The 26,113-nt window shown below is 41.6% G+C and overlaps 1 protein-coding gene across 3 annotated transcripts; it reads right to left on the bottom strand.

Moving 5' to 3' along the window:
• Positions 1-202: 202 nt before the first annotated feature.
• Positions 203-25,319, bottom strand: LOC311060311 (uncharacterized protein). Of its 3 annotated transcripts, none has more exons than XM_084078450.1 (32): positions 25,217-25,319; positions 23,441-23,546; positions 23,237-23,326; positions 22,647-22,760; positions 21,896-22,034; positions 21,415-21,599; positions 21,063-21,123; positions 20,603-20,748; positions 19,796-19,865; positions 19,054-19,165; positions 18,862-18,936; positions 18,196-18,348; positions 17,216-17,378; positions 15,870-16,130; positions 15,181-15,278; positions 14,802-14,889; positions 14,626-14,671; positions 14,377-14,439; positions 13,636-13,718; positions 13,166-13,336; positions 12,529-12,772; positions 9,092-9,283; positions 8,263-8,414; positions 7,764-7,958; positions 7,467-7,627; positions 6,044-6,324; positions 5,084-5,340; positions 4,113-4,211; positions 3,948-4,013; positions 2,897-2,981; positions 2,136-2,278; positions 203-1,581 (listed from the first exon to the last, which is right to left on the bottom strand). In XM_084078450.1, the coding sequence occupies exons 2-32, from the start codon at positions 23,543-23,545 to the stop codon at positions 1,498-1,500; spliced, it is 4,182 nt and encodes a 1,393-aa protein (XP_083934576.1). In that variant the 5' UTR covers position 23,546; positions 25,217-25,319; the 3' UTR covers positions 203-1,497. The 3 variants fall into 3 exon arrangements, with proteins under 3 accessions (XP_083934576.1, XP_083934577.1, XP_083934578.1); XM_084078451.1 differs by having other exon boundaries at positions 13,166-13,273; XM_084078452.1 differs by having other exon boundaries at positions 13,166-13,231.
• Positions 25,320-26,113: the final 794 nt, after the last annotated feature.

Raw genomic sequence — 26,113 nt, 5'->3', positions numbered from 1 at the left:
AGCTTGTGAGCTTGTATATCTGCTAGTTTCAAAACTTGTCAACCATTTGACAAATTAATGACGTGCCCAAAATGGGGAATAAAAGCATTTTTTACAATATACTTTAACCTCCCTCCCCAACCCCAGGGGCCACACTAAAACGTTTTTTTTAAAGAAAAACAAAAATAAAACATTAAGCCATGTATACATTGTGTGACTTTATTCAGAATTTGAAACAAATTGACCAGTCATCGTTGTGTTTATTACACAGATGACAATATGTAGAGAGGTAATCTCTAGATCGGACAAAATGTCGTGACATCGTTTTCTCTAAGAACATAATGCAGATATAAAAAAGAGAACATGCACTATAAAAATCACAATACCATATTGTATAAATCACACAAAAAAGTCAAAACAATTATTTACATACTTACATAGCTGTGTAAAGGCAGAATGGAAACCAAATCCAAGCATGCCTTGTATGTCCGCATGCACACACGTTGAGCGGTGTCCCTCAGGGCTCTATGCTAATGTATTTTCAGTTTTTGCGACGCGCTGCGAGCTTATCGATCGCCTATTTTCAGCAAAAGCTTTCCCCACAATACGGATGCTGGGGTTTAAGTGGTTAAGTGACTATGAAAGAGTTTGTTATTGAAACAAGGATGGCACGAGCTTCAGTCACAAAGACTGCTGACCTGGCTAGTTGAGCTGGCCATCACATTGTGATGCTGGTGTGATATGCAAGGAGAGACAGCAGAGCAACTCAGGTGACTGAGAACGGCAACGCATGACGTGATCAGACTGTCGGCGAGAACAGTCCCTCGACATCAAATCCTTAAATGCTTGACCCATACAGTGTGGCTTCGTTGTGCACACAAGTACAGTATATAGCAGAATTTGAGAAATAAGACATTGTAAAGCAAAGTAAAGCAAAGTTTGTTGTTTACCCAGGGTGTCGGACTAAGTACGAAACTTGTTTCCAGCCGGACCCTGCATGGAAGCCTTGCTCAAGGGCTATTCAGCGGTGATTCATGATTGATGTGATGAATTGGGGAATCGAACTAGGGACCTTCCGGTATCAAGGCCGCCCCTCTAACCACTAGGCCACCGCTGCCACAAAGGGCGTGAGGACCAGTCTCCTGTTCCTCACAGGAGACACCCTAATTCTAAACATTTTTAGAATTAGGGTTACAATTAGGAAATGATTCAGGTTAGGATTGGAGTTCTGCGTGATTTATACTTTGTTGCGCACCAGTCGCACCAGTGTCGCACACCGGGAATCTCAGATCTATAAGTTCACAATGCATTGCAGCGCTAAGCTTTGTGAGCTTTTTTTCCAAAAGTTTGCCCCACCCCCTAGGGGTCAAGTGGTTAAAAAAACACATTTAAAAAAAATTAAAATGGTATTTATAAAAATATGTATATACAAACGTGTGTGTGTGTTTGGGGGTGGGGGGGGGGCATTTTCCTAGAGTTCTTGTACAGACTTGTACAATCTATCCCGGATCGGAGACATCATTTCCTGGTGGTCCTGGAGCGGAGTTTTCTGGTGATGATGAGGTGGTCGCTCTCCTTCTCGTCCTGCTCTCCTACACTCGCCTGTATGGAAAGACCAAACGGACAAACCAAACACAAGTCAGGATTTCCTGTGTCCCATCCAAGAACTCCAAGCTGAAGCGATGAAATGTTACTCATAACTTTTAGATGTCAATCTTTTACACAAATGTCCTGCACGTAGCCTGCTTACAATAACCACTAAATGCCACATAATAAAAAAAAAAACATGCTGAGATGCAACGTTTTTCTTCTCTATTGTAGATAGAAATTGAAAGAATTTGCCTAAAATAGGGATGCCAGGTTCTAAGTGGTTAACCTCATGACTGCACCATGGATATAGTGGAAACCTCATATGTCCAAAAACCAAAACTGTTACTTTTCAGGATTCAAAAGCATCAAAAGTAGTAGATCTATAAGCACAAAATGAGTCGCTTTGTATCGTAGAGCTTGTGGATCTGCTACTTTTGAGTGACGCTGTAGTATGATCAAGCAGGGCATTAATTTAAGAGAAAACACAAAAAGTTAGAATATGGAGATAAGATATGTGAAGTACGACTCCTTCCATATACACAACACACACAATGTACATAACTGACCGTGACGGGAGACATGGTCATGAGCGGGGATGAGATGTCCTTCTTGTACAACCTCCTCCTGGCTCGTTTGGGTTTGGTCTCCGTGGCGACTGGCTGCTCCACGTCCGTGGATCGCCCACTCATCAGACTCATGATGGTCTTGGCTGGAGAGATAAGAGGCAAAGAGACCCATTGAGGGGAAAGGAGATTTTCTCCATACAAACTGATATTCCAAACTCATTCTACATGTAAATCAAACCAAACACTTTATAACGGATGCACATTCTTTTCATTTTTTCATTTAAATTTGTTTAAAAAAATATATATAGATTTTTATTCCAACAAACTGATACTGTACTACCTCTCAGTTAACTGTTTAACGAATGCAGCCAGTAAAACATAAACGTTCTGTATTATACTAGCACAGTATAGCACATGGCTCAGTTTGATCAAAATGGAATAATTGAGAAGTGTGTTTGTATATATATACTACAACCTTACAACAAATCGCATTGTGAGCTTGCAGACTGCTATTTTTTATTTATTTTTATTTGTATCTTATACGTTTTATGATTGTTGCACACTTAGAAATAAACATTGAGGATTTTACAGTATAGACTGGTGTCTCGGATATAAAAACAATGTCAAATGGGGGTTTTGGGGCCCAATTCAAATCAAACTGCGAGTCCTTGGAATGAAAAAGGTTGAGAATCACTGATTTATAACATACATAATCATACAGTACTGAAAATGGAAGTAGAGGAAAACACAAAGACACTCACCTTTGCTGCCCAGTATGGTAGGAGAGTTATGGATGATATCCCCTATCATTTGCAGAGCTCCATCTCTTCTTGCTGACAAAGGAGACTGAAGAGGTGATGGAGACAGAGAGAGAGTGAGTCGGTTGCATACTTAGTGCTATCTCAAGTTTCACAACAGTGACGAAAGAGTGATACTATACTACTATACTGCAACTACTATTAGATTATGCAGTATATAATAGTCTAGTGCATGGTTTCTCAAAGTGGGTACCATGGCAGCCTAGGGTGCCGTGATGCAAGTTCAGGGGTGTCGCAGAATACTTTGATAATATTTGGAACTTACCAATATCACTTCAGTTTAACCCTCTATACTTAGTAAAACGGACGTGAGTTGCACTGGCCTTGGTGCGTTCCTTTTCAATCTACACCAAATCTCTTTGCCAAAAATATCCGATCTACGTGTCACGTTGCGACATGTTTTGATTTTGATTTTTTTTTTCCTTTCCATATAAAACAATGCTTTTTCCATTCTGTTTTGTTTTTATCATGTCATTTCTTTTAAATGTGCAATAAACTAAACGTTGTGAGCTTGTATATAGGCTATTTTTGGTGAATGTTCCTCCCAGAATAGGGATGCTGGGAAGTATAAAGTAATTTTCAATCTGTCCTAATGGAAACTGATACTCTCAAGTTTTCCTCGTGACATTATGTCATATTACAGTACATACCCCTAAGATGCATTAAGATAAATAAAAAAAAAGAACAATGTCATTCAGGGGTGCCGTGGATGAAAAGGTTATTTACAGGGGTGACCTACTTCCATTTGGAAATAAGTCTCAGGACTTTCTTGCGTAATGCTCGAACTGCGGTGACCATGTGGTTTTGGCTTTTCAAATAAATCAAATCAAAAGACCTTAGACAAAAATGTGAACCACTGGTCTAGTATATAATTACAGTAATGTTCTATTGTCTAGTCTACTAGAGTATACTATTAGTGTAGTATATTCTATTGTAGAATATACTCTAGTATATTGTAGTAAATAACAGTACAAATATACTATATATTTGTCACCTGTAAGACGACAGCTCTGCCGTTTGCTCTCTGACGAGGTCTCTTATTTTCACTCTGTCCCATGTCCTAACACACACACACAAACACACACACAAAATGTAAGAGGAACATTTTTGAAGTGAAAAATGGTTGTAAATGAAACCGTCTCTCATCCCTCCATCCTACCTGCATATTTGTACTCCTCTTTCTGCTCGTGGTCTTGGTGGAGCTGTTCTCTCCTCTTCTACTACCTCTCCTCAGTGTGTTGGGCTGGAGAGGAGACAGCTACACACACACACACACACACACACACACACACACACACACACGGTCAGAGCCAAGACGTTTCAACGTGTTACATTTTATTGAAGACTTTTCAAGAGGTCAAAAAGAGTGTTAGAAGATTGCATCGTTAAACTCTCTTAAAATCATAACTCTCTTAAATAAAGGACATTGAAATATTCAAAATCCTATTAAAGCAAGTCTGTTTACTGATGCTCAGACCCCTGCTGGACAAACCAATTACGCATAGGCCAACTAGCTTCAACTAAACACAAATATCACCACAAACGCACACACACACACACACACACACACACACACACACACACGCTTAAATGAAAACAAAACAGATCATAATGTTTGGTGTCTCAGCTTCCACCCACATCATAACCCAGAACCTTGAGCAGCTATCCAACTATATCAGACCATGTTACAAACTTCTGACAATGCCTTGGAGTTTGACAAACAATATCCAACTTGGTTGTGAAACCCACCTTCCAGCTGTATTTGAATCTGAGTCTTCACTTTGAAACAAACGTATTTTGTATATCGTCGCTGTCAGGCAGAAACCTCTAAATCTAAATATTTCAACTTTTTATGTTTTTTCGTAATTGAATGCTCTACCTTCATCACACAAGAGTGTCGCACAAAAGTAGAGAAAATAGCAGATCTGACTACAACCTCACAACGTCTCGCGATGTGAGCTTGTAGATTGGCTATTTCCACCGTTTCAAATATTATCATTTTTAAAAGGACCCACACAGCTCCCTCCATTTGCATGCATGCACACACACCCCTTTCTAGACACACACACACCCCTCTACACATGAGAGCGCCGTGCGCACACACACACACACACAGACCAGTGGTCTAACCTGTGTGCGTTGTAGTGACAGAATGTCCTCTCCGTTCAACTGCTGGAGTCTCTCCATCTCCCTCTTCATCTTCCCCTCCAACTCCCGGTTCCTCCTCATCTCCTCCTTCAGCTCCTCCACCACTGTCACGCCTTTCTCCGCCTCCTGCACCTCCTCCACCACCACTGTCACGCCTTCCTCCGCCTCCTGCAGCTCCTCCACCGCGGTCACGCCTTTCTCCGCCTCCTGCAGGGAGGAGGCCTTCATACGGGCCAGTTCTGTGTGTGAGAGAGAGAGAGAGAGAGAGAGAGAGAGAGGCTGCTTTATTATCATAAATACTAAAGTTGTAATAATTACTGACAATGGACATGTTCTGGTTTTATCAATTTCATTTTCAGTTGGGCATCAAAAATGTCATTGGTCTCTGTGACAGTCTTGAGTTTTGGTTGATTTGTCAAATGTTAATCTCTCCTTTAAAAATAATAAGTCAACCTAGACTAGAGATTTGTATCCTTGACTTTCAATTGGGTTGGTCTATCGCAGGGGTCTTCAACGTTTTCAGGCCAAGGACCCCCTAGCTGAGAGAGATGAAGCAGGGACCACCTACTCTATATTGTATAAAATTGTGTTTCAGGTTCAACTTTTTTTGTTTACTTTTTTCCCTCTACACCTATACCTCTTTGCAAAAAATAGCAGATCTACAAGCTCACAACGCCTCGCAGCGCGAGGCGTTGTGAGCTTGTAGATCTGCTATTTTTGGCTAAAGTTATCCTCAGAAAAGGGATGCTAAGGTTCAAGTGGTTAAGGTAAAAAAAAAAATCATATCACACAAAGATTTGGCGGACCCCCTGTAGTAACTCTGAGGACCCCCTAGGGGTCGCATACCCCCCGGACCCCATGTGAAAATAGATCTAAAAGCTCACGTCGGCCGCATTTTGAGCTTGTAAATCAGGGGCAGGACTGCTGTTAACAATGCGTTACCTTCTGATGCCCTCTCACATGCCGTCTTCATCTCTTCCTCTGCCCTCGCCATCTCCTCTAGCCTCTCTCGCAGAGCTGCACACTGGGCCTCACTCTCAGACAGCCTCTGTTCCAGCACGGTTCCCCTGGCGCAGCTCTCCTCGGAGGCCTTCACCTGCATCAGGAGGCTTTCTGCTTGCTGCGCCAGGAGGCTCTTCTCTGACTGCAAGGCCTGGAGCTGAGTGGAAGAATCTGCTTTATGACCGGAGAGCTCCTCTCTCAACTGGAGAGACACTGTCTCACTGGAGGAGAAAGGAGGAGTGATGAAGAGAGAAGAGGAAAGGGGGACAGAGGAGAGGGTGAGATAAGAGTTAGACATAAGTGTTTTATAGCCAGTCTATTTATCATACATCCATATCGATATAGTCTACCCATCTAACATCACCTATAAATTAATGAATCAAACAAGAATCCTGAAGAACAGGATTGTGATGCCAACGAACACACACACACACACACACACACACACACACACACACACACACACACTGATGAACATGCAGCAGGGATACCTGCCTAATTAATAATAATTGATTATTATAATCAATTAATCATCATGCACTTAGACAAATGCGATCAGGTCGAGTTTTAACCGTCACATTTGGTTGCAGTCTAGAGTCCTGCTCAGGCAGAGAGATGTTCAGAAAAGGCAGACAGAGGCGGCCCAGAACTGATGAGAAATTAAGAATGAAAATGGCAACATTGGCTCAGGAGGAAGAGCAGCCGCTTGGGAAATGGAAAGTTCTCAGTTCGATTCCGGGCTCCCCCCCTGAGTTGGTGTTAAAATGGTAAATGGTGCATTTATATAGCGCTTCTATCCGAAGCGCTTTACATTGATTGTGCCATTAACCCATTCACACACACATTCATACACCGATGGCGGAGGAAACCATGCAAGGCACCAACCTGCTCATCGGGAGCAATTAGGGGTTCAGCGTCTTGCTCAAGGACACTTCGACACTAACTCTAGGGGAGCGCCCCAGCCCGGGATCGAACTGGGAACCTTGCGGTTTTCCAGCTCACTCTACCCGGCCACTCTACCCCTGAGCCACTGCCGCCCCTGAGCTCTACCCCTGAGCCACTGTCCTTGAGCAAGACACTGAAACCCCAACTGCTTCCGATGAGCAGGTTGTGCCTTGCATGGTTTCCTTCCCCGTCGGTGTGTGAGAATGTAATGCACACTGTAAAGTGCTTTGAAGCGCTATATCGACTACCATAACAAAACATCTCATCTGCTAGGCCACATGGCCAACTAGTCTAGACAGGTTTCACTTGCCTGAATGTTTCCTTTTTTTAATTGCCCTGGGTATTCAGACATCCGTTAACGGGAATCAATTTCTATTCCGCTAGCTAGTGAATAGTGGGGGCCATCCGTCGTTCCTACCTGTCAGTCAGCTGTGTGGCGAGTTGTGTGATGTGTTTCTGTAGCTCTTCAATTTGTTGGCTCTTCTGTGCAGATCTCTCTAGCGCCCCCTGGCATTCTGTCTGCAGTCGCTCTATGGCAGATCTGAACGCACTGCTACTCTGCTCCGCATCCTCAGATGCCTGAAACGCAACCATCAATATACAGACAATCAATGCGTCGATCCTTACAATTCAAGGCCAGTCAATATAATAGCCTACAGGAAATTAGACTCAATCAATCGCAATAGAATTATAAACCTGTGAAACTAAACTTTACCTTGACTTCCTGTCTGAGGCCAACTGCAGCCTGTGTCAGACACGCCACTTCCTGCCTCAGACTGTCAATGGTCCTCATCTTCTCGTCTGATTGGCCCTCCAGGTCCTGGAGGCGGGCCTTGGCGGCGTCTAGCTGTTCTGACAAGCCGTTAGCCCTGTCAGTCTGCTCTCTGAGTTGGCTCTGTAAACTGCTCACCTGGAACAGCAGTAAACAAACACCTGGTCAGAAATATCACCTTACATGATGTACACTAACCTGCTGGTTCCTATCTGTTTGTACAGTAGACCACGGGTCTGCAAAAGGTGGTCTGTGAGTAGTGGGGGTCGCTGCTTCTATTGTATAGTTTGTCGGTTACTTTTGATGCAGTAATGGTCTTTTCATTTAATTTCTTTGGAATTAAAAAGTGAAATTGTCACTTTACTATCAGCTGGGCACCCCCAACCCCCAAAAAAAGAGGGGTCCCGACCCAAGGGTTGAGAGAACCACTGGTTTAAGTTACCTGGTCTTGGTGTGCTTGTCCAGTAGACTGGAGTTGAAAGATGCCGTTGACTAGAGCTTTGTTCTCCTTGTTGAGTCGGGCGGTCTCTCTCTGTTCGCTCTCCAACAACAACATCAAATTCTCATAGTCTGAACTGTGCTCCGTTACGTCAGCTAGGAGACACACGGACGGATGGACAGAGAGACACGTGGACAAACACAAAGAGAGAGACACAAAAAAAACAGAGAGAGAAAAACAACAAAGTGACTTTCTCTGCAAACCTTTTCTGGATGAATAAACAGAAAGACAGAAGGGAAAAGATGACAGAAAGACACTAGGGTTGCGACAGTTAATCAAACTAATCGGTTTAACCAATTATAGAAAAAAGTGAATAAAATAATCGACCCCATTTTGGGCATGTCATCTTGAGCTTTTTCACTATTTTTGCATGACATCGTTGAGCGACAAACAGAAAACAGGGAAGTGATTACTCAATTTGTTTAAAAAAAAGACAATTATAGGTAAAAACAAAAGCACTTCTCAATTATTTAATTGAAAAAGTAATCAATAGAACATATCGTTTGTCGGGTGGAAACCTCATATGTCCAAAACTGACTTTTCAGGATTCAAATGTAAAAGTAACAGATCTACAAGCTCAAAACGAGCTTGTGGATCTGCTACTTTTCATACTTTTTGTGTGACGCTGTAGTATGACCAAGTAGAGCATTAATTTACAACAAAAAAACACAAAAAGTTAGAATAAGGTTTCTGCCCGACAGACAACAATAGTTGCAGCCCTAAAAGACAAATGGAAAGAGAGAGACGGGCTAGAAGGAAACATTTCTCCTACCCGTCAGGTCCTCCACCCGCCGCTCCAGCGACGATCTCTCCTTCTTCAGCTCCTCCACCTCCTCCCCTCTGGCTCTCCTCTCCTCCTGCTCCCTCTCGCTGTTCACCCTCGCCTCCTCCGTCAGCTGGACGATCGTTTGCTCTTTGCCTTCATTCTCCTCCTGAAGCCTCCAGATCTCGTCTTCTAGGAGGACTGGAAGAAGAGCGGGGAAAGGAGAGAGAGAGATGAATTCATGAATAAAGTAATCGATAGTGGCAGCCCTAACATGAGAAGAGGACAAGCGAGGAGAAAAGAGAAAAACGAGGCGAGATGGAAGAACCAGTTCCAGAAATACCCTCAACCTTTAATTGAAAAAAAAAAAAAACAGCAAAGAGTGACAACTTGTAAATAGTAACATAAACGTAGAGATTGAAGAAGAGAAACTTTCTTTCACTTTTAAAGGTTATATGACATTCATTTTCACTTTTTTTATGTTTTTTGGGGGGTTTTATGACCTCAATTACACCCAAAAAAATCAGAACTTTGAACATTCAGTGGATTTTCTGTGGTCGGGGGTTTTCTGAATAATTAGGCTGAAAAGTAATCTGAGCTTGGCCCTTCGACAGTGAGGTCACTGTCGATTAATCCCGCCCACTCTCCTCCTCACCCCTCCCCTATCCTTTCCTTTGGGGGGCGGAGCAGAGGCGATGATTGACAGGCAAAATCCCTCACCAGCGACACCCGCAGGCAAAGATTTATTTTTTCATTGCAGATGAAAAGGCTTTAGAAATGTGAGAGAAAAACACCTGCCATGGATCAATGGAGTGGAATTTTTTGTTAAAACTTTCTATACACGTTTGAAGGACCATGACAAAGACTTTTAATGTGTGGTAAAACTGAACGTCAAGAAACCTTTAATACTGAAGAGACTACTGAGAGCCAACCAACACAGTGAGACAGACAGAAGACCTTGTGCTCAAAAGGAGTAGTGCGGGTAGTTCTTATGACTTTTTCTATCATTTACTCACCCAGTCAAATCATGTTCAACGCAGATTTGGCTCAACAAAGGGAATGAACTCAGTCTCATGGTATTCATCTAAAATGTGGAACGCCCTACCAAAAGGAGTAAAGGAGTGCAAAACCCTACTCACTTTCAAAACTGCCCTAAAGATACACCTTCAGGAGGCTGCAATTGGAAAATGGCCCCTGTCTAAGTCTTTTTTTTCTCTTGTACATTTCTTTTCACTCTTCATACCAGTAACCTGTAAGCTGATTGTATGACATTCTCTAGAGTAGAGTGTTTATCTGTCTGTCTCTTATATGTCATCATGATTTGTGTGCATGGGGATCTCCTCTTAAACAAGCTCAGTGCTAATGAGTCTTCCAGTTTAGTAGACCTTGTATTGTGAATTTGTACTTCCATGTACTGTTGTTCTCATGTCCTACTAAATAAAGTACATCAATCAGTCACCCTGGGATATGGCTTCAATACAAAGGAGAATTTTGTATGTTGTTATAACATGTTTTTTTCATAACAGTCCTTTAAAAAGGAGTTGTTCACCCCAAAAAAAATACAAATTTCCTATCAATTACACACTCCATGAAGCATTGAATGAACTGGAGATCTTTTTGTTTTTGTCGCATTCCTAAGCCAATAATTTTGATTACCGGATACATAAGCATCTTCATTATCAAATTATTGGCTTAGGAATGCGACAAAAACAAACAAATCTCCATGAATTCAATGTTTCATGGGGTGTGTAATTGATAGAAAGTCTTTTTTGGGTGAACTACTCCTTTAAAAAAGGTAAATGAAGAATCCCAAGAAAATCGTTGACAAATGTATAAATTGGAGCCCAAGAATTACAACGGCAAAACCATATCAAACGCCTGTTCATAAACTCAAAACAACACTGGGAAGGCAATATTTGGAGTAACATCACGGCAAGGTAACTAACTACTACACCAACCGAAACCTCAAAAGTTTAAGTGTCTTGCTCAGGGACACTGGCCGAGCTGAGGGACGAACCAGTGACCTAACCAGTTTCCTATATCGTCTCTCCACCCACTTATAAACAAAAGAAGGGCTCGCGGCTTACTTTTAATGCTCCAACAGCAGCAAACAACTAGTAGTGACAACTTCGCCTACGATTTCACTGCCTTGGCAGTTTGGCTCAGCACCAAGGTCGGAGGATATGCGTTATTTTTGTACCCACTGCCCTCTAGGTGGAATAATGAGCTGGTTCATAATAGCCAAAGCTTTTTGTATTTGTGAAGCTGATTTATTCCTCAGTGCAGTATACCACCCTCTATCTCAATCACCCAAATAAGCCCAAAAGAGACCCCTCAGTTCAAAGATATGCAAACCCAAGAGGTGAACCCCAAGAAATGTCTGCTCAGTCAGCTGATGGTGACGTTAAATGACCAAGCCTCTATCAGCAGTGCTTCTGAACACCACAATAAAACCAATTATCAATAAATCAATGGATCTGTATAGCATAGGATAACACAACACTTTATTAATCCTTCAGTGTGTCATAGCAGCACAGATTGATGAGTAAGTTAAAAAAATAAAAGTGCATAGTAGCCAATAAAACACAGCAATAAATCAAGTATGAAATAAGGTGCAAAATCAGATATACCCAAAACATACACTCACATCCGCATTTAACTCCCTCGCAAGTCCAGCCACCTGCACACACACACACAACACAAACAGTACCACAAGGAGAACAACACTACGCTCACTTTCAACCGCATAAATATAACACTCACTCGCAAGCAAACACGTGCGCACGGGTTTGTTTTATATAGACAAAATCCACAGATGCGCTGCCTGTAGCTGCCTGTAGGTGGCCATTGCTGCGGTGTCGCGTCCGCGGAGCGTTGACACCGCAGCAATGGCTGCCTACAGGCAGCGCGTCTGTGGATTCGTGTATAGGTTTGGAAAAATAGAATAAAAGAATAAAAGCTCTGATCAGTCTAGAAAAAATGTATTAAATATAAATTGTCTAGAGTCTCTCAGTCAATCTTTAAAGATACAAACAACATACCCAGAGAGGAGTAGATATGTGTCACTACATGACAGGAGAGCACTTCCTCCTCCCCTGTCACAAATACACATCACTGAGGGAAACATTAGAGCACTGACTGGTTCTCAATGTGAGGTCCAGGGACCCTCAGGGGTCCTTGAGGGAGCGGGGGGTGCAAACTGACCTGGAGGTCTGTAACTCTGAGAGTATACAAGTGGGACCGTAAGGGTCTATTTGGTCAGTTCAATTTGTACACTCAGTTATCCTTGAAACAAAAAGTTTGAGAACCACTGCATGTGAGGTGATATAGGATAAGTAATGAATGATTTTTTTCAAAACTGAATGACAGACATAAAGTCTTCTTCCAAGTGACTCATCATCTTCATCACTTTCGCCACCTTCTTGATCTCCTCCCGCCGTCTCTACCTCTCTTCCGGGCCGGTCCTCCTATGGACTCCTCCGCGTGCCGTTTTCTCCCTCCCTCCTTCTGCTCCTTCTCCTTCTCTCCTCCTGTTGCTACTGTGGCTGCTGCTTTGGCCTGCGTTGGTCCATGGTCTTTGCTGCTCCTCCCCTCCGCTCCTCCGCCAGTGAGCCGTCCACTTCCCCTCTCGGCCTCAGTCAGGTGCAGGCAGCTATTCAACTCCAGCAACTGCTGTTGCATGGAGTGAGTCTGATGAAGAGAAATACAGAAAGAGAGAGAGAGATGGGATAGAGAAAGGAGATGAACATGTGAAAGGAGACAAAGTTAGAAATAGAATCTCCGTTCCTGAGATATGACCTATTATGTAAGCTTGAAAATTAAATCTCTGGGCAGTTTGATGAAAATCTACCAATTTGTTCGATACTATTTTCTTCATGGGCCGTGGTCGAATACTCGGAGATCCGTTATCAATAGCGGTAGAATAATCTGCTTTGATTTTGGTAAGTCATGCACACCTAGAAAGTAGCAGCATTGGTAGCCAAAGGTTCCCGTATATCTGCTATTTTCAAGAATTTGGGAAAAATAACACTTTCTCCCCCAGAGTAAATAAGGGCTGAGTAATATTCATTTACTTGCACGTACCTCGTTTGTAGCAGTATCCAAGGCTTCCTGGAGTTTGTCCATTCGCTGATCTTTCTCCAGACACATGTTCATCAACTCCGACACCTTCAGTGTCTGCTGTTCCGTTCGCTGATCTTTCTCCAGACACATGTTCATCAACTCCGACACCTTCAGTGTCTGCTGTTCCGCGGTCTAAAAGACCCCACACAAACGCACAACGAAAACGCAGGTTAGATTCCAGTACAGAAAACATATGAGCATAAATTGGATACGATTATTAAACCTATTGATTGGCCTGATGGTGTGATGTTTTTTTATCTTAACACGGAGAACCAAAACTGCCAAACTAAAACCAAATAAGTGTAAATAAATACATTAATGTGTCAATAAATTACTAAAACAATTTATATTGATTTATTTCCATATTTATTCATTTCTGCATTCATTTTCTGTATGATTATAAAAGACAAAGTAGAGACAAGTTAAAATACCTGCAAAATAACCTGCTTCTCCAGTCGCATAGCCTCGATCTCCAGGCTGTTATTTTCCTTTGCGTTTCGCATGACCTCAAGCTCTGGAAAAAGGATTAAAGGATTAAGGATAAGACACATGTTCTACATGGTTCAGTGGTACAAATGGAACCAAATGGACCCGTAGAATAAACAAAAGTAGGGACTTTAAGTTTAAAAGATAGGGTACGTGATTTTGGGTGAAAACAAAAAGTTGCGTAAAAAAAACACCATATTCTGATATTAATCATTGCTATAATACAGTTTGTTCAGTAACATGGGTCTCCCTGTCTCCCCAGCTCTTTAGTAAGGAGAAAATACATTTTGAGGTGGGTTGCCAAATTTCAGCTAATAAGGAGAGTGTACCCATTTATCGGCCTCTGTGTGTTCCAGTTCCAATTTTGTTTGATCATTTATTTGTGTCATCACTTCCAAATGCACTAGTTTATCCTGTGGGAACTGATTGGATAAAATTGGTATCCCGGCCTGAAAATGCATTTTCTGATTATAATGAGCTGGAGATACATGGTGACTCCTGTTACTGAACACTCTATAGCAATGAGTGCCGTCAGTATAGAGCTATTTAACACTTATTTTAACAAAGGAAAATCACTCACCCCCTCATTAAGTGTGTGTGTGTGTGTGTGTGTGTGTGTGTGTGTGTGTGTGTGTGTGTGTGTGTGTGTGTGTGTGTGTGTGTGTGTGTGTGTGTGTGTCTCCTACCTGTGTTTTGTGTGTTTATCTGTTCAGACAGACTCTTCATCTGTGTCCTGAGCTCATCCAAATCTATGGACCAAACCACAAAACATAATGTAACACACATACGTTCAAACATTAAAAACAAATATATGTAAAAAATAGATAAAACACAGTTTAAGAGGGATAGAGAGAAACAGGCACTTGAAAACACTGTTCATTTGTCTACCAGCAAACTCTGTAGGGGTGTGTGGGTGTGTGTGTATGTGTATGTACCTGCAGCGTGACTTTGGGAAAGGCGGCTATTCTCCAAATCTGCATCCTGTTGGAAACACGCACACACTTAAGTAATGCAATTAACTAATTAAAGAGTATAGCATAGACCAGGGGTTTCCCAAACCATACACCACGGCAATGCCTCAGACATCATCACAGACCCAGGTGGTTGTTACCTTGGTATTACTGACGAGGTTTTTAAAGATTTCCAGCCGCTTCTCTGCTCTCTCCTCAACGATCTGGATCTCCAGCTGCAAGCGTTCCCTGCAGCACACACAAACACAGATTTGTTTCTTACTTTGTTTATGAATTTAGAGAAGCCATACCCCTTTTTTCTCCCAAATAATTTAATAATGCAAGTCAATGGTGTGATCGGGGCTGAAACCGTGCCCAAATTTGACATCACAGCCTGAAAGAGTGTACAAATGTAATCAAGTGGACCTGCAAGGGTCGACTCTCAAGAGTTAAATTAACACTAAGAATTTGACTGTGTGCCACATCTTTTTACACATCCCATATGTCTCATTGTGGTATATTTATTGTGTGTGCGTTTACTTGTAGTCGTCCTCCCTTTGGTTGATGAGCTCCAGGAACTCCGCAGCCACCTCCTCTCTGATCCTCGTTTCCAGAGCCAATAAGTCTACCTGCTGGACCTGGATATACACACACACACACACACACACACACACACACACACACACACACACACACACACACACACACACACACACACACACACACACACACACACACAGTAACGATGTCAATAAGCTGAAATTAATCACATTTCACATTCGTTTAACAATAACATTAACATGGATGAAAGCTAAAATCTCACAACTGAAAAGTCCTAATCTGTGATTTTTAGAACTGTCAACAGTGTGAAAGGAGTTTCATAAACAATTAGCACAATACATAGAATTGTGTTAATGTTTTATCAATCTAAACCTATGTTTTTGCTGTTCTACATTAAGCCAACCAGTTATTAGTAAGTAATTAGAGGCTTTAAATGTTGCTTTTATGAAATATCCAAGACCATTAAGGTTTTATTGAAGATGCTTCGGAAGTGAGCTTGTACATTTTATTTACATTCAACTTTTTTAGAAACCTTTCACCTATAATGGCATGCCCAAAATAGGGATTATCGATCGATTTGAATGAAGTATTGATTGAATTGGTTATAATCAATTAGATCTATTCACTGTTGCACCCCTATTATTAATAATAATGAAAAACAAAAGAACCTCCATGGCCGTCGTCTCTCCTTGTTCCAGAACAGTTCCCTCCATCACACTGTCCTCCTGTTCTTCTTCATCCTCGTCCTCCTCCTCCTCCTCCTCGTCCTCTTCATCTTCCTCGACATCCTCCAGGCAGCTGTTCTCCCAGGCGATCATGGTACTGTCCCGCCCCCTCGCTCGCCGACCCGCGTTGTCTATGAGCATCGACACTTCCCTGGACGACCGCTGGGTGGCGACAGAGGGCTGAACGGGCCTCAACAACACAACCTGGATAGACAGAGTTAAGAAAAAGAGAAGAAAAAGAGGGGGACAGAGAAAAACAATTACTCTAGAGCAAAAAAATATATTATAAGGCCTCATAACTCTCAGAGTTAAGTGCCATTCACACTGAGCATAGTAACTACAGGGATAATTATGTGAGCATACACACTGAGGTAACGATACGTTCTGTAAACAGGGAGACCAAACGCGCTGGGTAGTCCAGCTGTGTCAGAGCCTATGGTCAGAGCCCACACGGAGAGGGGATAGACAGATCTCAGAGTGCTGAAAGACGCATGCAATAGGATATATGGATAATCTGACTCTGATTATTCATCAAATAAGAAAAAGAGGTTGCGCATCAACAATGGGTTTTCTCAGTGGCGTGCTAGATCCAAAATCCAGTATACATATAAAAAAATAGAAGAAAAAAAAGTAGCACATCCAAAATGACAAATCAATGGAGGACAAACTACTCACATTTCCATTCATTGGCACACAAACAAACGCTCAGCTATGAGCCTTCATCCGATTATTTATTTTAAAGGAGGTGAGATAGTTGTACACTACCCGAGGTGATGACAGTTTAGCCTTAGAATATTCATAAAAATCAAGCTGAAACTGATCCAAACGATATCGTTGCCTATAGTTATTATAGTTGTGCTGTCATCCATTTGAGTTAGAACCATTTTTTTAAAATGACATTTATAGTCATCGTGTGAATGTTATTGGTGTGAATGGCCCTTTAACAGACCTGTTAAATTCAAGGATCCATGGACCCCACTTTGAGAACCACTTCACTAGAGAAATGTAGTTCATGGGGCACTGTGATAATGTGTGCTTATCACGGTACTTTACATGCGTGTACATTACACGTGTGTAGGAATGTGTATGTCATTCCACTAAATAAAAGCACTTTTGCCCACCTGATGTCAAGAAGACCTACAGACCGGCATCACATCTTTCCTTTCATTGCAAAAGTCCTGAGTTAAAGCTTTCTCTGCCATCGCTCACAGAATAACCTCTTGTCAGCCACGTATGCGCGTGTGTGTGTGTGTGTGTGTGTGTGTGTGTGTGTGTGTGTGTGTGTGTACCTTCTGAGCGATGGCGGAGAACTTCAGCACGTTGATCGTCTCGTCGTGCGCAGAGGCACAAGGGCTGGCGTTGACGATCATGCACGCGTTTCCTCCGCCTGTGAAGTAGCCCTGAAGGAAGTGGGTGAGCTTGGATTCTCTGAATGGCACATGCTGCGGGCACCTAGAGGGAGAGAGATGGACAGAGTTGGACGAGGGTAAGGAGAGAGGCTCTTTATTTTATTTGTGTGTACTTTGCTTGGTGACTGACATGCACATATAAGGCTAGGCAATTAACCAAAAATATGATCAAACCCGATATTTAGAGCCAATATGTTCTATCTAATCTTTTATCTTAATGTATCAAAGAATCAACACGAAAATGTTTTGTATAAAATAAAGTAAACCGATTAACAACTCAATCCTGTACTATATACTTCATTGTGCAATGGTGGCGTACAAAAATAGTTAAAAACAGCCGATGTACAAGCTTTTAGATCTTGTATTTTCACTATTTAAAGAAAAAATTGTAAATTAATCGTAATCAAGACAAGTTTGAAATAATGGTGATATTGATTTGAAGTCATATCAATACAGCCCTGACACACCCACACGTTTACACGGTAACGATCAGAACCGAAAACGACAAAGTGCCGTTGCGTTCGCATGCCAGGTGGCGGTGTGACGCGCTGCCAGATAGACTAGTCACGCATGCGTAGAACCACTCCAGTTCTACTTCGTATCACAGCTGTTTGTTTACACCAATGTAATCGCATACGCGGCGTGAGCCGACATGAGCCATGACGTCACACGTTTTGCGGTTTCCCCGTATTGCCCGCTTACATGGAGACGTGAGGACAGCGTGTTCTCAAATATTTCCACTCTGGAAGGGGGTTTCAACACACAAAAACGCTGCTGCCGGTCTAAACGGAAGGCACATCTGACATTTTATTTTGCCGTTTTCTCTAGAGACCGTTAAGTCGTCTTGAACTGGGCCTTACTTGTACTTGTTCTGCTGGTTGAGTCTCAGGGCGTTCATGCACTTCCCCAGAGTGAGCAGGGACGTGTTGATGTTCCCCGCCTCCTTCAGCCTCTCTGCCCCGGTCCGGGCCCGAGCACAACGCTCAGAGCCTGCTAGATCGCACAGAGAGAGCCTGACACACACACACACACACACAAATTGGTCACAGAAATATGGACATGCAAAATTGCTTACATTTGTATGCTCTCAGTTACATTTACACTGAGGATTTCACTGTGTACAGTAGGATTAACACACATTTGTATTACTATATTTGTGAGGACATTCCAACGGCATTGAAAATAGATGAAAGTAGCAAAAAGAAATAGCCGATGATGAATAGCTTTGCATCATCGGCTATTTTAGGTGTGAGACATTGACGCTCAACCAAGTAGAAATCCTCAACCCCTAAACCTAACCGTCTAATCCTAAACCTAACAGTCTAATCCTAAACCTAACCGTCTAATCCTAAACCTAACCTGTCCCTAATTGGAAGTCTAACTTCCCAAATCATATTTAACCACCATTTCTCTTGTGAGGACCAGGAAAATGGTCCTCACAATGTCTATTTCTGAAATTATACTATACTTTGGGGACATTTGGTCCTTACAAGTATAGCAATAAAAGTACACACACACAGACTTACTCGCTGACGGTGTGCACTCTGGGGACCGGGACTCCATCCTCTATTCTGAGGATGCGAATGGAGAAGATGCTGTGGCTGCAGAGAAAGAAACAATGTTAATAACACCGGTGATAAACGCAGCATGTCAGTGAATTAGCGCGGCTTCTGATTGGCTGTGCCACATCGCGCTAGCTGCTGATTGGCCGGCGTTACCTCCTGCTGGACTGATGGTTGAGTCTGGTGGCAGAGATACTCTGGTTCTTCTTGCCGACCTTCATGACTCTGTAGGCCTCATCTGAAGTGCTCACCTGTACCCAACGCAGGTCTGCAACACACATATATACATATAGATCAGTGTTTCCCAAACAGTGGGTTAGGACCCATGTGTGGGTCGCGAGTAAATAAAACTTATTTTTTTTCATGTTTCCTACATTTAAAAAAATATTTAAAAAAAAAATCATAATAACTAAATCAAAGAAATTCCACACATTTAACAAACTTGAGAAGTAGCGAAATAAGCAGATCTACAAGCTCAAAATATGTCGCATCACAACGTGTGTCTTCACTAGTTTGGTTCCCAGGGAGACATAAGATTTTTCTTTGGGGGTCTCGAGCAAAACATTTTGGGAACCAACGTTATCGATCACCACCCTACACACAATTTGTCACTTCGGTGGAAGAAATACAACAAGTTATTTTACTTAAGTAAAAGTATCACACCACAACATAAAAGCAACATTTTTGTAAAAAAGTAAAAATACAATAAGGTATTGGCATAAAAATATGTTTATAGTAGCTAATTTTAAAGTACCGATTATGCAGAATGTGCCAGGCCGTGTAATAGATACACAAATTAATTTACACAGACATGCAGTCAGACACACAAACAGTCTTTCACATAAAGAGAGACACACCCACAAGCACAAACACGCACACCCAGGGTGACTTGTGTTACCTTTGACAAAAGAGTTCCCCTTAATGTCCTGAGACAGCCGGAGAACCGTTCTCCTGGTTCCACTGGGAAGCTGGAAGAACGACACCAAACATTCAAAACACACATGACTGACTGGAAATACTTATCGTTGCCGTCAGGCAGAAACCACTCATCTCCATATTTTAAAATTACGTCAAATTGATGCCCTACTTCATCATACTACAGCGTCACACAAAGATATTTAAAAAAAATGCAGATCTACAAGCTCGAAAGTTTTGAGCTTGTTGATGATCTGCTATTTTTGACATTTTTTTTATTTAATCCTGAAAAGTAACATTACTTTGTAATATGAGATTTCCACCCCACAGACGTTGTACTGTATGACAATCGTACATGTCATGATCACTGCAGCCCGTGGTACTCATGGAATAAAGCAAAATAAAAACCAGACTGAAAACGTAATGATCATTCTAGGCATTATCATTCTAAATGTATGTTGCTGCTATGTATTCCATTAATAGTTTTACCACTTCACAAGTTCACATACTCTTTCATCTTAAATAACTAATAACCAAAATAGTTGTGAGCTTGCTTCCATAGCAGATATGCTGGCTTCTATGGAATCCAAATGACTGAAATTGTATCGTGGCAACTGAGAACTTTAATCCATGGGTACTACAAGTAATAGTAATAGAAACAATACCAGTAGTAGCAGGAGTACCAACAGTAGCAGTATAGAGATAGCAATACAGTAACTATATTAGTAGTACTAGTGATGTCACTAAATGTACAGTGTTTTTTTAATCAGTAGCATGCATAGATAGTTACTTGTTCCAGCAGATCGTGAATATTCTCGTTGTAAATTTCGCAGAACGAAACCCAGACTGAGAACTTGGTGTTGAATTCAGCATCCAGACAGAAGCTATCTGCTGCTGAACCACTGGCAACACTGCTGTCACTGTTCATAGAACTCCCTGCAATACACACACACACACACACACACACACGCGTTATCTACACTAAAGTAACAACCCACAAAGTAAGCAATAAGCAATCAGCAGTAAGGAGCACAGAGACAATTACGATCAATGTAGGCATTTGGCTAAAGATCTTTTCCAGAGCGACATACAAAGTGCATGAGTAAACGTTTTGAACTACATATCATTTAAATAACAAGTCATCTAAATGATACACTTAGCATACAGGAAAAGGTGCATCTGGAAAGCATAACTAACGTAACACCAAAAACATGCACGCACACTGTCACTAATAGTTGAAACACACCAACCTTCCAGAAAAGTGGATCTACAGGAGGAACTGAGTGAAGACACGCCGCTGTGCGCGTCACTCTACAGAGAGGGAGAATAGGAGTATATAGTTCAAAGATATATATATTCAAGTTTATAGTTCAAATCCTCTAAAAGCATGACATTAAATGATCAAATTAAACCATCTAACCAGTAACCAAATATCTAGCCAAAAATAGCCATCCATCAAAACAAAATATCCATCTACACATACATGTCTATATTCATAGATCTATCCAATCGTCCATTCAAATAGCTATCCACCCATTCAAATATCTATCATCCATCCATACATTTACAACTTTGCTCATCGCTCCATCCATTCTTCCTCACCTCTTTCATCAGACGCAGAAGATGTTTCTTGGCATTGTTCTCCTTCACCTGCTGCTCTCTGTTTAGTCTGACGAAGTCTCTATATCGGTGAGGTTTCACACTGCTCTCCGTGAACACCCGACCCTCAATGCTGTTGAAGATCACCGCCAGAGACCTAGGCAGCAGGCCTAAATCACTCTCTGGACCTGAAGAGAGGGAGAGCAAGAGAGCGAGTGAGAAAGAGCCTTCAAACACAAACCCCTTAAAACGGGTGACTTCCAGTTGAAGATAGCAGTTTATGGTGTGGGTGATGGCTTATTTAGGCAGGCAGCCCTTGTCCTGAATCTGAGCTGTGTGCGACTACCTACCTGTTGTGCATTGACATAATGAATGCATACAGGATAATAGTAGTAGTAGGGCGTTAAATTATGAAAAATGTAAAACGTTCGAAGAGGGAGATAAGGTTTCTGCCAACGATATTCACGTTTGTAGTGTTACTGACCAACAAAAGTGAAGGTCTTCCCTGCGTTGGTGACACCGTAGGTGAACACCAGTGAGTTGCGTCCTTCCAGGAACTCTCTCACCAGGCGCCGCGCCGTCCCCTCAAACATCTGCTTCTGACTGCAGTCTGGTCCGAACACCTGAACACACAACATTGTCACCCACATTTTCATGAAAATGTCACGCACACCTGCAGGAGGTGAGAATGACAGTTATCCTACAGTAATAACAAAACTTTCCGAGGGTGAGTAACAGATTGCATCCCAGATGTCAGATGGATTTTGAATGGCTTCCATCATTCAGAAAATCGTGCTCAAGTACTCTAAATTATATTGTCCACGACTATAGGGCATAGCAGTGCCCGGCATTGTGTTTGTCATTGTGCTTAGTGTGAATGGCCCTTATGGGTCAAAGTGGTGGAGCATCCCGCTGCGGAGCGTTGAAGAGTGACTGTGAAGTCACTAAAGCTTGGGAGTTCAACACTGGCAAACACTGACTAGGCTTCAACCAATAAGAATAGAGGCACCGTGGTTGTCCCCACTTAGCAGCCATTTGGCTTGTAGGTTTTTCTCAGTGAGCCAATCACTCCTAACATGTGGAATGAACACCACACCAGAAAGCCAGCAGCAGAGCCGCCACTGGCCACAACCCGCAAGACAACATGGGAAACACAAACGCCTGAAGTCTTGGCTTGAGTTGGCTAAATCGCTTCTGATGCATTTGTGTGTGTGTGTGTGTGCGCGCCCTCTTACCTGTGTAAAGGTGAACCTCTGTGCAGTTTGAGGGAGGATCTTTTCACTCTGTTTGTTGTTGAGCGTCGGAGCCTTTAAAACCACGGTGTCCAGACCCTCCACTTTCACACAGTCCTGCAGCAGAGGAAACACAACAACATCAGTCTGTTTCTCTGTGTGTGTGTGTGTGTGTGTGTGTGTGTGTGTGTGTGTGTGTGTGTGTGTGTGTGTGTGTGTGTGTGTGTGTGTGTGTACGCAGGTGTGCGTTACATTAGGGCTGTCTAGAATGTCTTTGATAGGGCTTGAAGATCGGTTGAGAATTTATGTTGAGGCTTCGTAGCTCGGTGAGTCAAGTATACAGCATGTTAAAACTGCAATCTGTCAGTATTAGGTCCAACTGGGATTCGAACCCAGGCCTACAATAATCAAAATGCTGCTATATGCCCGTTTGTCACACTGCCTCACTGGCGTATGACGTTTCGTTGAGTAACTCTGCAAGTAACAGATACGTTTCCGTTATAGGTGTGACTGTGTTTGTGCGTGTTGGAATTACCCGTATTCTGTGTATTAGATGGATACGTTGTGTGTGTGTGTGTGTTCAATCGTTTTACCTGTGACTCGCCTTTGTCACTCTCAGAGGAGGTGAAGGGTCTAATCCTCAGGTAAACCTGAAGATGTTCCTTCTCCACCTCACTGGAATTCTGATGAGAAAAACATATATAACAGAGGAAAAAAAACATCTATATCAGTCAGAAAGGTGATGAAATCATAGCAAATCAAATGATTGCCATCGTCACAAATGAACACAAACACACCTGTTTATCTATGTTGTCCAAGTCATGGAACAAATCTTTTCGGAGGTCGTCGATATCGATTGATCCGACTCTCTCTGGCATTCCAGCGAAACATGATTCCATCATCCTGTAGATAATAACAATTATAATGAATAATATTAATAATTAACCACCAACCACAATAGACTTGAGGGCCTTGACATTAATAGACCACTAAAACATATATAAACTCAAAAAGTTTGGAAACTTAACTTCGGTCAATCATACCAATTGGTATTGTATTTCATATTAGTCACTTTTACAACAAAGTATAACTTGTAAGGATCGTGCAATTGTGGAATGAGCAACACAGCTAAACGTGTTTTAGCCGTTTGAGGCTGTGCATGTGGTATATGAAATAGGATATAACGGCCTACAAAAATGTAACATGCCACATCTGGCTTCTTCAGTTTTGTAACATCTGATGTCAATCTTCACAACTAAATAGTGTAGTCTTGAAAGTTTCTCTTCTTTTTCTTTATTCAGACAGTACAGTAGGAACACTGCTCTTCCCCTTGTCTTAAGCACGATTCACACTGCACACTAGAACTATAACTATTTATTGTAATTTTTTTGATATAGTTGGTGTGCTGAGTGTGAACGGCCCTACATGGAACTGAGACTGATGTGTCAATAACTCAATATACAAGTACAAGTGCAGCTGGGTGGCTAATAAAGTACACATCAGACCTAATGTTGAAAAAATAGTCCTGTCTGTCAAAGGAGCCTCTGGAACAACACAGCAATGGTAAAATAAAAATATTAGTTTTAGAAAAGGGAAAAGCAGTTGAACTACTTGATTGACTACACAAATATAAATGCAGTTTAACTACCAGCTAGCTCCAGCAAAAGAATTGTTAAAGTACGTAGTTCAACTATGTAGTTTACTGCTCCCCAACATATACATCTAAAGACATTACGTACAAACGGATACACAAAGTACAGCATAGCATTTATAAAACCCATCCATCCATCACCACACAGTCACATGATAAAAAGAAAATGAATGGACCTCTTTAAGCCTGGGACAACTTAAAACCATAAACCCAAAGAAAACTGTCCAACAATTCGCTGCAGTGTTACCTGAAAATAGTTGATCTACAAGCACACAACGCGTTGCACTGTACATCTGCTATTTTCAAACAAATCTAGAAAAAAAGCTAAACATTTTGAATATTTTTCAAAACATTTTAACACAAATCTGGTATGGGGTCCCTGGCACAAAATATGTATAGAGGGGGGTGTCTGTAGACAAATACCGGTACATATACAATTTGGAGATACCACACATGAAAATGTTTGAGAACCACTGGTTTAAACATCTAGTAAACAAGCCCAAATAAGCAGCTGCACTTTAGAAACGAGACCAAAAATCCGCAAAACAACCAATAATTTACAAGCAACTTTACGGAAAAACAAGCCCAAAGTCGCTTATAATAAACAGACATGGCAACACTACTCTTGGTTTTATTTGTGTGATTTCCATAAGTAAAGTTGTTACCTTTACTAAACCTGAAAACGTGCGTACCTTTTCCACCACGGGTTAAATTAACTGAAGGAACTATCGTTCGTGTTTGTTTAGCCTGTTAGCATCACAGAGTTAGAATATATCGGTTAGCATGTTAGCCACAATGAGCTAACCGCTAACGCTATGTAGCATCGTGTGTAAACATGGTGTTAAATGGTTGTAGCGTTACACAAACACGCCGTCGTTACGTTACTACCGTGAAACTGTATTAAATGTTTATTTTTACTCACTTGAAGGTTGAAGCGCGTTCAATTTTCAGTAAAACATTGAAAATGTGTCTCGGTTTGTTGTTATTTTGAAGCGTTGCTGTTTTTCGGCCGCGGAGTTTTTTAAACTGTGAGCAGACGACCAATCAGAGGCATAGAGGTATCAGCGGGCTCCTCCTTGTTCTACTTCTTCTTCTATTGGGGGTTTACTTCCGGTTTGGGAAACATAGTATGCGCACTACCGCCATCTACAGCTTTTGCTTGAGTAAAAGTATCAATACTGCATTGTAGAAACACTCTGTTACAAGTGAAAATCTGGTTATCAAAATGTACTCGAGTAAAAGTTAGTATTGGCATCAAAATATACTCAAAGTACCAAAAGTAAAAGTAATCATTATGCAGAATGTCCCGTTTCACAATTATCATATATACAATTTATAAAAAAATCTTTTGAAAATAGCAGATCTACAAGCTCACAACGCGGTTGTGAGCTTGTAGATTGGCTATTTTCAATAGCCAACGTTTAAATAGGGCTGAAGTGGTTAATGTATGTGTTGTAACTTGTAATAATAATCACAAACTACAATATTTTTCTCTGAGATGTAGTGGAGTAGAAGTAAAAGTATAGAGAGTTGGAAATACTCCAGTAAAGTAAAAGTACCTCAAAATTGTACTTAAGTACAGTACTTGAGTAAATGTACTTAGTTACTTTCCACCACTACTAATATAGCCTACCTAAATTCATTTAAAAAAAGAGGAAAAAAATCAAAATATTCTCTATCAAATTGATTACTTTAAAGATACTCAAATTAGTCTAGGACCTGGCTAAGATATGTATGCACTTAATTTAGGAGAGAATATCTCAACTGTTCTTGACTAATATGACCCCAAGGAACAACTTAGGAACGTTGACTAATTCTC

This window comes from Gymnoscopelus microlampas (genome assembly GCF_963454915.1).
Source record: "Gymnoscopelus microlampas genome assembly, chromosome: 14".
Lineage (NCBI taxonomy): Eukaryota > Metazoa > Chordata > Actinopteri > Myctophiformes > Myctophidae > Gymnoscopelus > Gymnoscopelus microlampas.
Note: the sequence above shows the minus strand (reverse complement) of the source record. Positions and strands in the feature narration are given on the sequence as shown.

Excerpts from the sequence above, each read along its gene's own strand:
- LOC311060311 (XM_084078450.1), bottom strand. The coding sequence starts at position 23,545 with ATGATGGAATCATGTTTCGCTGGAATGCCAGAGAGAGTCGGATCAATC. Across the intron at positions 22,761-23,236 it reads GTGACAAAGGCGAGTCACAG|GACTGTGTGAAAGTGGAGGG; the intron begins GTAAAACGATTG and ends CCTCTGCTGCAG. Across the intron at positions 22,035-22,646 it reads AGAGGTTCACCTTTACACAG|GTGTTCGGACCAGACTGCAG; the intron begins GTAAGAGGGCGC and ends TTGTGTGTTCAG.